General features: G+C 41.2%; 2 protein-coding genes and 1 pseudogene across 23 annotated transcripts in view; 2 read left to right on the top strand and 1 right to left on the bottom strand.

Moving 5' to 3' along the window:
• Positions 1–6,430, top strand: part of ESRP1 (epithelial splicing regulatory protein 1) — a 66,731-nt gene extending 60,301 nt beyond the window's left edge. For all 22 annotated transcript variants that reach the window (XR_014843596.1, XR_014843595.1, XR_014843594.1 and 19 more), the window contains one exon: positions 4,877–6,430. Coding sequence is in view for 8 of the 22 variants with exons in the window: in XM_021089092.2 (XP_020944751.1) it covers positions 4,877–4,897 (21 nt within the window). In the remaining 14 variants the exon portion in view is untranslated. The remainder of the gene's footprint in view (positions 1–4,876) is intronic.
• DPY19L4 (dpy-19 like 4) overlaps positions 1–12,302 on the top strand; it is a 223,152-nt gene that overhangs the window by 143,495 nt on the left and 67,355 nt on the right. The gene's annotated exons all lie outside the window — the stretch shown is intronic.
• LOC146403785 (large ribosomal subunit protein eL39-like) lies at positions 9,114–10,087 on the bottom strand (annotated as a pseudogene).

Raw genomic sequence — 12,302 nt, 5'->3', positions numbered from 1 at the left:
GGAAACTAATTTAGTGCTCTAGAAATTGATTAAAAGAACAATGTCACTGCTGGCTAGAGGATCACATAAAGGGAGCCAAGACCCACGGTTAGATCTGGTAAAGATGTCATGCCGTCTGTCTTCCCATGTAGCCTCCTCAACCCAGCTAATATTTGTTGACTGCCCAAGAAATCCTGTTGATGTGATTTTTTTTTTTTTTTTTTTTTTTTTTTTTGTCGTAATGGACCAAGAACAGCTTACATACAAGTCGTTAAAGATAACCAAGAGACCCTCCAGAGAAGGATATTGGGCTGGCTGCCTGGAAAGAAGACCTCAGATGGTCAAAGTTCTTGTACTATAAGCCCTTTCACTGTGAGCCCCAAGTCTCATTCTCCTAGGGTCTCAAAATGGCAGGGTCTGCTCGTAAATTTAGATCTCTCAGCAAGTGTCTCTTAACTACATTTATAACCATATTTGGCATGTATATGGGGATAATTCTTATTTTTGGCCAGAGGCTGCTGAATGTGGGGTTTCAGTTCCCAGGCCACAGCTATGAAAGCATTGAGTCCTAAGCACTAGACCACCAGGGAACTCCCTGGAGATAGTTTTTAGAGGTGACATTTTTCCTGCTCTGTAAAAATGGGGAAACAATTCTACACTGGTATCATTGGGGGGGGTGAGAATCAAGTGGGTTAAATTACATGAGTATAAAGTTAAACTAAAATTCTATATGTGCACAAATAACTTGTTGCTGTGATGGCAAGAATAATTACAGGGCAATGTTTTGACTCTTATCTACATTCCAGGCATTACTCAGATTTTACCAGTATTGCCATTGATGTTGTTTTTCTATTCCAGGATCTAGTCTAGGATTCCACATTTAGTGGGCCTGTCTCCTTAGTTTCTTTTGGTCTGCGTTAGTTACTCAGTCTTTGCTTGTTTTCCACAACCTCAACAATTCTGAGGTCTACTGCTTTGAGGTCTTTTGTGGGCTGTCCTACAGTTCGGATTTGTTTGATGTTTTTCTTGTGATTAGACTGGGAAGGTGAGTGAGTGTTAGAATAGATTCCCTTAGAGGTGAAGTGCCCATCTCATGAGATCTCCTGAGCATAATATCCAGGGTGCTGTATCCACATGACATCCCTGGTCAAGTTGGTTCTGATCATTTGGTAAATAGCTTGGTCCATTAGGGCTGTCATAACAAAATTCCACAGGTTTGAGTACCTTATAAGCAACAAGCATTTACTTTCTCACAGTTCTGGAAGCTGGGAAGTCCAAGATGAAGTGTTTAGATTTTCCTTTGCTTTTTTTTGTTTCTTATTGTTTTTTGATTGTTTTTTTAGGTTTTGTTTTTGCTTTTTAGGGTTGTACCTGCAGCATATGGAAGGTCCCAGGCTAGGGGTCAAATCGGAGCTACAGCTGCTGGCACAGCATCTCAGGATCCGAGCCATGTCTGCGACCTACACCACAGCTCACGGCAACACTGGATCCTTAGCCCACTGAGCCAGGCCAGGCGATCAAACCCAAATCCTCATGGATCCTAGTCGGGTTCATTAACTGCTGAGCCATGAAGGGAACTCCTCTGCTTTTTTTTGAGTGTGAAAACTTTTGCCTGTAAACTAGATATTTTTGGAGGCTCTTGTAATGTATTAAGGCTGGTTTGTCACAACAGCTAAGTTTCATGCACAACAAAACAAAAACCCCTCCAGGTAGCTCTCACGTGAAGAGCATTTTTTATACTTGGCCTCTTAAGTGTATAGTTTGCATTACTTTGTAGGTTAAAAAATAATTTTTTTGGATCAATACCATGACTAATGTTTTAGTTTCTGGTCAAAAAGTTCAAGATATCTTTTTGATAAAAAAGCAGCTTTCAAAATTAGCTTCTCTCTTCCTCTTTCTTTTCCTTAATGGAAAAGAACAAGATAAATGCCAATTTTATTGATTATAATGACAGTGTATCAAACTATCTTTGAAGAATTTAAGTTATGGGTTTTATTTTTAATATAAGGAAGAAGAAAACTCTTCCTCTCTCCTACATAAGACTTATACTTTACTGAAAAAAGATGTCAAAATTATTGTTAGGAAATATTACAGCTAATCAGAATTGTGGGCTTTTTAAAAGGGATTTAGGTTCATTCCACAGGACACCAGTTGGTGAAATCCAGGTATCTTAAAAGACTTCTTAGTATACAGTACTTTGAATGATGATTTAATGCAAAATATAGCACTGTATGTTTTAACACAGATCTTAATAGAAAAGAAAAACAGATTTGTGGATGATTGCAGTTGTACCTTCAGATACCCTTTGCATAATAGTGTTTGCTTTTTTGCAGCTAAAGGGGAGTAGGAAATGTTTTCTTCTTATACATCTGAGGTTTTTCTCCTTTTTTTGCTGGCAGCTAGGAGCCTGCTATTTCATGCTAAACACTAAAATTCCATTGGATACCACTGGGATTAAAAGGCAGATCTGAGAAGATTGAACTTTTTAATTTCTTCTTGACTTTGCCACATTTTCACAAAATACGCAGGTATAATTTTGAGCATCTGCAACATTTTCCTATTGGAATATTAATAATATAGTCTGAAAATGAGGAAGGTGGTATTCATTGACTATGACAGCAGATAGGTCCAGAGGTGACTGACTTGGCTGGAACCCAGGCTTACTCTCAGCCAATCTCTCTCCATGGTGCACCCCCAGCAGCTCCTGGCTCACCCCCCTTCCTGTGTAAGCCCAGGAACAAGCCAGGAATTCAGTGTCACTGACCTCACTTCAAGTCCATCTCTGAAACTGTGGCCAAGGACATGGGGCCTCTACTTGGTTATATCTAGGTCACTCCTAGGCCTCAATGGTAAAACTGCCTTATAATGGCATTGAGATTGGATGAGGGGCAGTGATTCAAGGAAAATTCAGGTTCTATTGCCACACGCCAGACAAAGTAGGTAGTGGGCAATAATGTTGTTGGAACATTAACAACTGTTATTTAGGAGTTCCCGTCGTGGCGCAGAGGTTAATGAATCCGACTAGGAACCATGAGGTTGCGGGTTCAGTCCCTGCCCTTGCTCAGTGGGTTAAGGATCCCACAGTGTTGCCGTGAGCTGTGGTGTAGGTTGCAGATGCGGCTCGGATCCCGAGTTGCTGTGGCTCTGGCGTAGGCTGCTGGCTATGGCTCCAATTTGACCCCTAGCCTGGGAAACCTCCACATGCCACAGGGGCGGCCCAAGAAATAGCAAAAAGACAAAAAAAAAAAACAAACAAAAACTGTTATTTAGTATCCACGGAAGCTCTTTCAACACATAGTATTTTAAGCTAAGTACTAAAGTACGGTCACTTTGTAAACTACCTTTTAAAATGAATTCTAACAAGCAACTGTATCTCTGTTCTTAAGGTACCTGCTTCTACTCTACCAACTTTAGAATCTGACTTAAGAAAATTGAATCTAGACCATAATTACACACTGGCCATATGAATCTGCCTGAACTCTGAAGAGCTGTTGTTATTTCTATCTTCATTGCTGTTTCTCATTTCCATGTGAAAGCATGCACGTGCCTAGTTAAAGTTTTCATTTTAAAGATTTTGTGTGGTGTATAAGTGAAACAATGTGGTTGAACCAATGTGCATTCAAATTCAAGATCTGCCTGTTATTGATGTAATTACTCTGTACCCCAGTTTCCTCATCTCTAAAACGGGGACAACATGGTAATCTAATTGGGTGGTTGTGAGGATGAAATAATCCACTTAAAGGTGGCTTTTCTCAACTACATAGTGCTCACATTTGCTACAGTGTCATTCCTTTGTGCTTCTTATTGATACAAATATCCTTGTTTGAAATTTTCGATTTTTTTTTTTTTTTTTTTTTTTTTTTTTAGGGCCGCACCCACAGGATATGGAAGTTCCCAGGCTAAGGGTTGAATCGCAGCCGGCCTACCCCACAGCCAAAACCATGCAGAATCTGAGCCACGTCTGTGACCTACACCACAGCTCAGGGCAACACCAGATCCTTGAGCCACTGAGTGAGGCCAGGGATCAAACCTGCATCCTCATGGATACTAATTGGGTTTGTTTCTGTTGAGCCACAACAGGAAATCCTTGCAATTTCTTATACTAGAATTTAATTTAAAATTCTTATCTTAATGTTTATTTTTAAAATGGTATTTAACCTCTATTAAAATGGTGTGCTAACCTGTAGAACCAGAATTAGTCTCTTCAGGAGTTCTCGTCATGGCTCAGTGGTTAACAAACTGGACTAGCATCCATGAGGACGCAGGTTGGATCCCTGGCCTTGCTTAGTGGGTAAAGGACCTGGCATTGCCATGAGCTGTGGTGTAGGTTGCAGATGTAGCTTGGATCCTGCATTGCCGTGGCTGTGGTCCAATTTGACCCCTAGCCTAGGAACCTCCATATGCTGCAGGTACGGCCCTAAAAAGCAGAAAAAAAAAAAAATAATAATAATTTAGTCTCTCACAAAAGAGTCAAGTGGGGAGATAAAAACATACACATTATTCCATACACATTATTCCATGCATGATAATACAAAGGGTAGGGTGTTGTGGAAATGCCAATTATCATGTTGACTTCACTTGTCAGCACTGTACTCCCTGAGAATTTGCTGTGTCAATCCCAGTTATCTGTGTGAGATAAAAATTGGACTAGGTTTCTTTGTACACTTTTTGGAATTCAGAATCTCTCTCTTTTTTTTTTTTTTTGGCCATGCCTACACATATGAAAGTTCCTGGGCCAGGGATTGAACCTAGGCCACAGTAGCAATCCAAGCCGCTCTAGTGACAACACCAAATTCTTAACAGGATGCTAACAGGAGAACCCCAGAATATCTTTTTATGACTACTACGAATTGTAAAATTTAGACTCTAATTTTTCCTTTTGTTCATTTTTTTTCAGTGTTTGAAAGATGTATGGTGATCCTGAAGCCATCAGACATAAGACAACTTCTAGCAACTTCAGGGGAAGTTTGTTGACACTCAGGCTGCAGTATTTTTAGCAAACGTGATTGGACAGTGGGCCTGTGGCCTATCTTTTGGTGGAGTGAAAAATTTGAGCCAGTGAAGCCAAATCCTTAGAGTAAGCAGCATGTTTGTCTGCTTGCTAATTGCAAATAGGCATTTACAATGTGAATTTGAAATCAGATGTCTCCATTACTTCCAGCCAGTGTGGCATCATAGGTGTTTCCTAAGTTTTAAGTCCGAGGGCGGGGAAAAAAATACTCCACTAGCGTCTACTGTCTCCACCAGAGACTGCCATGGAAGCTTCATTTTTTTGTGTCGCCATTCTTTTTCTCTCCATCTCCCTATCTTCTGCACAATCATGCCTTCTTCCTAACTCAAGAATAAGGTCTTGGAATAGTTATATTACCAACTTACCCAAAGAAATAAAAGCAATATTTTCCCAGCCTCTTGACCATCATGATGTCTTACAGTTAAAAGCCAACAAAAACTATTTCAGACTCCTCGGAATAAATTAGAAGAAATGGCACACTCACCACAAAACATGCATAACTGAAATGGTTTTTTTTTTTTTTGCTCAGCAGGTATCAGGTATAAATAAGAATGAACTAGGGGCCAAAATGCGAAACCAAAAATGAAGCAGCTACGTGTAGGTAATAGTTTCTAGTCTGAACCGTTATCTGAATTTTGTGGCTTCGTATGTATTATTTTATATTGTACTTTGCCCATTATCAATGGCTTGGACTTTGATGAGAAATCCCATAGTTTTTAACATCACAAAAATGAGAATATTTGGACAGTGTATTCTAGAAAGCAGTATACTAACTGAAGTGAATGCTTGTATATATTAAGATAGGCTTCAACCTCTTTCTCTAATGCCTTAACTGTCAAGTAATTAAAACTTTTAAACGCATAGGGTTATAGTCAGCATGCTAGACTGAGAGGTAAACACTGATGTGACAGCAGGTACCGATGCTGTCAGTGTTTAACACTATGTGTTTAGCTGTGTTTATGCTACAAAAGTGCAATATTAGATACTAGCTAGATAGTACTGCTGCCTCGTATAACTCCGGAGAAAACAGGATTTGATTAACTGAGTGCACGTGTTTAAGTTACTCATACTGTCCTTAGCTTGGATGCAGTGCCATGTGGATTTATGTGGCTGCTATTTTTATTTACTTTGCATTACTTTGATTAACAACCTTGGATGGAGAGCTAAACATTCCCTCTTTTTTCCTGACCGGCAATGGCCCTTTAACTGCAGTAGAAAAAAAAAAAAAAAGAAGAAACAAAAAAAAAATTGTGTGTGAAAATGGGTGATAACCGGCACTTAAGATCATGAAAAAAAAATAGTTCTTGATACTTGCTGCCTTAAGATGCTGACGACTGCCCAAAGTTCTGAAAGACTTCATGATAGGCAGTGATACTACAGTACTACTGAGTTTTTGTAGAATTGTTACATTTGATAATAAAACTTGCCGCTTAATGTCAATGTTTGCCTTCTGTTTTCTTACTAGAAGAGTTAAGGGTAATGGTGGGAGGCTGAGGTGCTAAGGTTTTTCCCTGAGTTACTGTAAGTATTTGTAAAAGCTATCAGTGATTAATGCAGTCCACATACAGATCAAACAACCATCCTTAGTGCATAAATCATTGAGACTGATTTTGAAATTCCTAACAATTATGGTAGTAATAGATATTAATATTTAGTCCTTGCATCTTTTTTTTTTTTTTTTTTTTTTTTTTTGTCTTTTTGCTATTTCTTTGGGCCACTCCCGCAGCATATGGAGGTTCCCAGGCTAGGGGTCGAATCGGAGCTGTAGCTGCCGGCCTGCACCAGGGCCACAGCAACGCGGGATCCAGGCCGAGTCTGCAACCTACACCACAGCTCACAGCAACGCCGGATCGTCAAACCACTGAGCAAGGGCAGGGACCGAACCCGCAACCTCATGGTTCCTAGTCAGATTTGTTAACCACTGCGCCACGACGGGAATTCCAGTCCTTGCATCTTGTTACTAGAGTTCTATTTGCTTGACAATTTGAAAATCTATTCAAGACATACAAACGTTTTTGTTTTTTGTTTTTTGTTTTCTGCTTTTTTTTTAGGGCCGCACCGTGGCATATGTAGGTTCCCAGGCTAGGGGTCTAATCAGAGCTACAGCTGCCAGCCTACACCACAACCCCAGCAATGCCAGATCAAGCCATGTCTGTGACTGACACCACAGCTCACAGCAATGCAGGATCCTTAACCCACTGAGCAAGGCCAGGGATCAAACCTGCAACCTCATGGTTCCTAGTCGGATTCATTAGCCACTGAGTCACAACTCCACAAAACATTTTTTAAAAGCCACACAGGGAGTGCCCATGGCACAGCAGGTTAAGGATCCAGTGTTGTCACTATAGCCGCTGAAGTAGCTTGCTACCAGGTTTGATCCCTGGCCCTGGAACTTTCACATGTGGCCGAAAAAAAAGCCTAGAACTTTAGTGTTTCTGAATCCCACATACTCCTCTATTTCATCATTTATTCTCTTTGCATTGCTGAGTCCTCCAATATTTTTTTTCTTTTTGGCCTTGATGGCGGCATGGGACGTTCCCGAGCCAGGGATCAAACCCTCGCTGCTGTTGCAGCACAAGGGAATTCCAGTCCTACCCATTCTTTAGGACCCAGGTTAAGTCTTGTCTAACTTCTACCATTTCAGAGTTACATATTTGTTGTCAGTATTGCTTATTTGGTGTATATACTCTTTTTTTCTTTCTTTCATTTTTGGCCACACCCTTGGCATATGGAAGTTCCCAGGCAAGGGATCAAACCGGGCCTCAGTAGTAACCCAAGCCATAGCAGTGACAACACCAAGTCTCAGACAGCTAGGCTACCAGGGAACTCCTAATACATATACTCTTTATAGTGTTCAATTATGGATTTAGGTATTAACCTCAAGGACAGGAAATATACCTCTATTTCCCTCGAAGTCTCGTATATTTCTACACAACTGCCCTTGTTAAGCATTCGCCAAATGAAGTTTAGTTCACTTGGGACAGTGTTTCGATCTCTATCCTTGCCAATGTCATTTGTAAAAATAAGGCAATTGCTTTCAATTTTGTGTTTCAGCTTTGGGTCTCTCCCTTCTGTGAGGAGGCAGCAGAGCTCTCTAGGAAAGCTGAGGTTCTGCCCTGTGTTCCACTCTCTTTTTCATGTTTCAGGCAGGCATCTAATGTGGTCCAGGCTACTCCTTGCCTTCAAGCAAACAAGTGCCTGGACTAAGGTGTTTTCCTGTTTACTTCCTTAAAATAGGACCTCTTAGAGCTGCTCTGTTCTTTGCAGCAAAGGAACACAGGCAGTCAGGGAAGGAAGAGAATGAGAATAAAGAGGACCATAGTATTTTTATGTCTGTCTCTTAGGTTTACAGCTGATTACCCAATTTTCCCCCTCTCTCTGCTTCCACCAGCATTTTGCATAAAAGTTTTGAAAAACATAAAAAGTAGATAGAATAATGGAAACCATGTCTCTATTCAGCTTCAATTATGCCTTTCCTATAGGTTGATTATACAATTAATTTTGTAACCTATTATACAGAAGATTATATGTAATCCTATTGATTATATTCCTTTCCACTTTCCCCACTGTTGAAGCAAATTCTTGGGGCCAAAATTAAAATCAAGCTCTAAGTTTTAAGACTGGGCCACTACAGGAAGTGCTCGCTTTTTTTTTTTTTTTTTTTTTTTTTTTTTTCCCCAACAAGTTTTAACAGGAGTTCCTGTCGTGGCTCAGTGCTTAACGAATCTGACTAGGAACCATGAGGTTGCGGGTTCGGTCCCTGCCCTTGCTCAGTGGGTTAAGGATCCGGCGTTGCCGTGAGCTGTGGTGTAGGTCACAGACGCGGCTCGGATCTGGCATTGCTGTGGCTCTGGTGTAGGGTGGTGGCTACAGCCCCGATTCGACCCCTGGCCTGGGAACCTCCGTATGCCGTGGGAGTGGCCCAAGAAATGACAAAAAGACAAAAAAAAATTTTTTTTCACATATTTATTACTGAGGCAAAGTGCTGTACAGAAACACCAACACAAAGAGGACCCATTTCCCAATATATCCAACTGTGGCTGTGATGTTTTCAGAGTGATGAGGTAAGATGCCAGTGACTTAAACAGCATAGATATATGTACCACCTCATGTGCGAGGCTCCTTATGGACCCAGCTTGGTCCTTCTCCAATGTCTTCTCTTGGATTTGTACCTGATTTTATTTTATTCTTTTTTTTTTTTTTTTTTTTTTTTTTTTGTCTTTTTGCTATTTCTTTGGGCCGCTCCCGCGGCATATGGAGGTTCCCAGGCTAGGGGTCGAATCGGAGCTATAGCCACCGGCCTACGCCAGAGCCACAGCAATGCGGGATCCGAGCCACATCTGCAACCTACACCACAGCTCACTGACGCCGGATCGTTAACCCACTGAGCAAGGGCAGGGACCGAACCCGCAACCTCATGGTTCCTAGTCGGATTTGTTAACCTCTGCGCCACGACGGGAACCCCTGATTTTATTTTATTCTATTTGTCTTTTCAGGGCCGCACCCATGGCATATGGAGGTTCCCAGGCTAGGGGTTGAATCAGAGCTGCAGCCGCCAACTTAGGCCAAAGCCACAGCAACACTGGATCCAAGCCGAATCTTCAACCTACAGCACAGCTCACAGCAATGCCAGATCCTTAATCCACTGAGTGAGGCCAGGGATTGAACCCACATCTTCATGGATGCTGGTCAGGTACATTAACCACTGAGCCACGATGGGAACTCTGAGTTCTATCTGAGTACACCAGTTTTCACTCAAATCCATTGGGGAATGGGATGATTTTGCTTTTGCTTCTTGGCCAGGAATGGCTTGATCCTGAAAATCTTGCGAGAAGACATGGAGCTAATTCAAACTGCACATATGATGTTGGAGAAGAAAACAATACAGGAAGTGCTCTTAATGAGAAGAGGAAAAGCCTAAATAGGACTGCACTGGTGAAAATAATTTGATTTCTGGATATCTTCTGTTCAAGGTTGAATCTCCAAATGCACTCAGTAGTCCATACCCTAGTCCCTCTGCTAATATAAGACATGCCCTAGACAGGAGGTGACGTAAACTCAGGACTGGAAGGCCACCAGGATAATTTTCAGGAGTAAGAGAGCACTAAGTGGGTGCCACAAGGAAAAAAATTGTTTTTTCCCACTCTTGGGCATCTATCCAGAGAAAACCATGACTCAAAAAGATACATGTACCCCAATGTTTATTGCAGCACTATATACAATAGCCAAGACATGGAAACAACCTAAATGTCCATCGACAGAGGAGTGGATCAAGATGTACATATATACAGTGGAATATTACTCAGCCACCGAAAGGAAAGAAATAACAGCATTTGCAGCAACATGGATGGACCTAGAAATTTTCATGCTAAGTGGAGTTTAGTCAGACAGTGATACACCAACATCATATGCTGTCGCTTACATGCGGAATCTTAAAAAACGGACACAATGAACTTCTTTGCAGAACAGATACTGACTCACAGACTTTGAAAAACTTAAGGTTTCCAAAGGAGACAGGTTGGGGGGTTGGGGGGTAGGCTGGGAGTTTGGGATGGATATACTATAAAATTTGATTGTGATGATCACTGTACAACTACAAATGTAATAAAATTCATTGAATAATTTAAAAAAATAAGCCAAATAGAAAATAACAGTAACACACACACACACACATACACACACAGACCAAAAAATTGTTTTCTACCTTTTGCTGCCTCCTTTCGTGTTAAATGAAATCTTGAAGGCCCATATCCCAAGGTATGGGCCTAGGGATGAAAGGTTTAGAAACTGCTTGACTTGTCCCTAGCTTAGACCTAAGCTAAAGGGCAAACATCCTGGGGTACCCATTGTGGTTCAGTGGAAACCAACCTGACCGATATCCATGAGGATGCAGATTTGATTCCTGGCCTCGCTCAGTGGGGTAAGGCTCAGGCTTTCAAAAAGAAATGCTTAATTTTATGTCATGTAGCCTGGCCGCAATATAAACTTCTGGGAGTTCCTGCTGTGGTGCAATGGATTAAGAACCTGACTGCAGCAGCTCCACTTGCTGTGGAGGCACAGGTTACATTCCTGGCCAGCACAGTGGGTTAAAACATCCGGTGTTGCTACCAGGGCTTGGGTTCAGCCATAAAAAATAAAAAATAAATAGGGAGTTCTCCTTGTGGCTCAGTGGGTTAAGAACACAACTAATATCCATGAGGACTCAGGTTCAACCTCTGACCCCAACTCAGTGGGTTAATGATCCAGCATTGTCATGAGCTGTGGTGTAGGTCACTGATGTGGCTCAGATCTGGCATGGCTGACTGTGGTGTAGGCCAACAACTGTAGCTCCAATCCAACCCCCCTAGCCAAGGAACTTCCATATGCCAGACCTGCAGCCCTAAAAAGCAGAAGGGAAAAAAGGGCAAATGTCCTTACTTCAATGTACTTCCCCTCAATTCCTTTCTGCAGAAGGTGGTGGAGCATTTCAGGCCAAAACTGAAGCTGGTAATTATTACCTTGGAAGAGTGAACCATAAGTTACAACAATACCACCACCCAAGAATACATAGAATATATATGCTCAACATTAAAAAGCATTTTATTGGTTAAATGAATCTTCAAAACAACCTATTACAATAGGTACAACTGTTACTATTTTATAGACCTGTCATGGTTGCACAGAAAGCAACCATGTAGAAGATAAAGATGGATGTAGAAGATAAAGCAGGATCTGGAGGCCCTGTTAATGGGATTAGTGCTCTCAGTTGCTTCTGCTCTGGCTCCTTTCCTAGCCTTGCACAAATATAGTCCTTTGTTACAAAGTTACAGAGTGGGGCTTCCTTGTGTTCCTTTGGTCTGCCTTTTTACTTTATTGCCAGCATGCAGTTAATTCAGCTGAATTATTCAGTAGCTACATATTGTTGCTGTTCTAAAAGTGAATGTTGATAAATGAGTAACAAAGCTGCTGATTACACCCTGGAATTTGAGCCAGCGTTTTATAACTGAAACCCATATGATAGTAAACACCAGAAACATTAAAAAAAAAAAATCAATGTGGAATTGTCAGCTCCTTCTGAGTGGTCCTCAGGCTTTCTGTGCATGATTCATTTTTCCTTACTTGACACTCTCTCCATGGTTTCATCCTCAGCCACCTTCTCTATCTATTCTCTGGGCAAACTCACTCATTTACTTCCACATTCTCCTTTGGAGCTACAGAATTCCTTTTTTTTTTTTCTTTTTCTTTCTTTCTTTCTTTCTTTTTTTTTTTTTTTTTTTTTTTTTTGGTCTTTTGTCCTTTTAGGGCCGCATCTGCGGCACGTGGAGGTTCCCAG

This window comes from Sus scrofa, chromosome 4 (assembly GCF_054392235.1).
Source record: "Sus scrofa isolate SSC_HxYL_T2T_F1_AM1 chromosome 4, Sscrofa_HxYL_maternal_Yorkshire_Landrace_v2.0, whole genome shotgun sequence".
Classification (NCBI taxonomy): Eukaryota; Metazoa; Chordata; class Mammalia; order Artiodactyla; family Suidae; genus Sus; species Sus scrofa.
The sequence above is the reverse complement of the archived record's forward strand: the minus strand, read 5'-3'. Positions and strand labels throughout refer to the sequence as shown.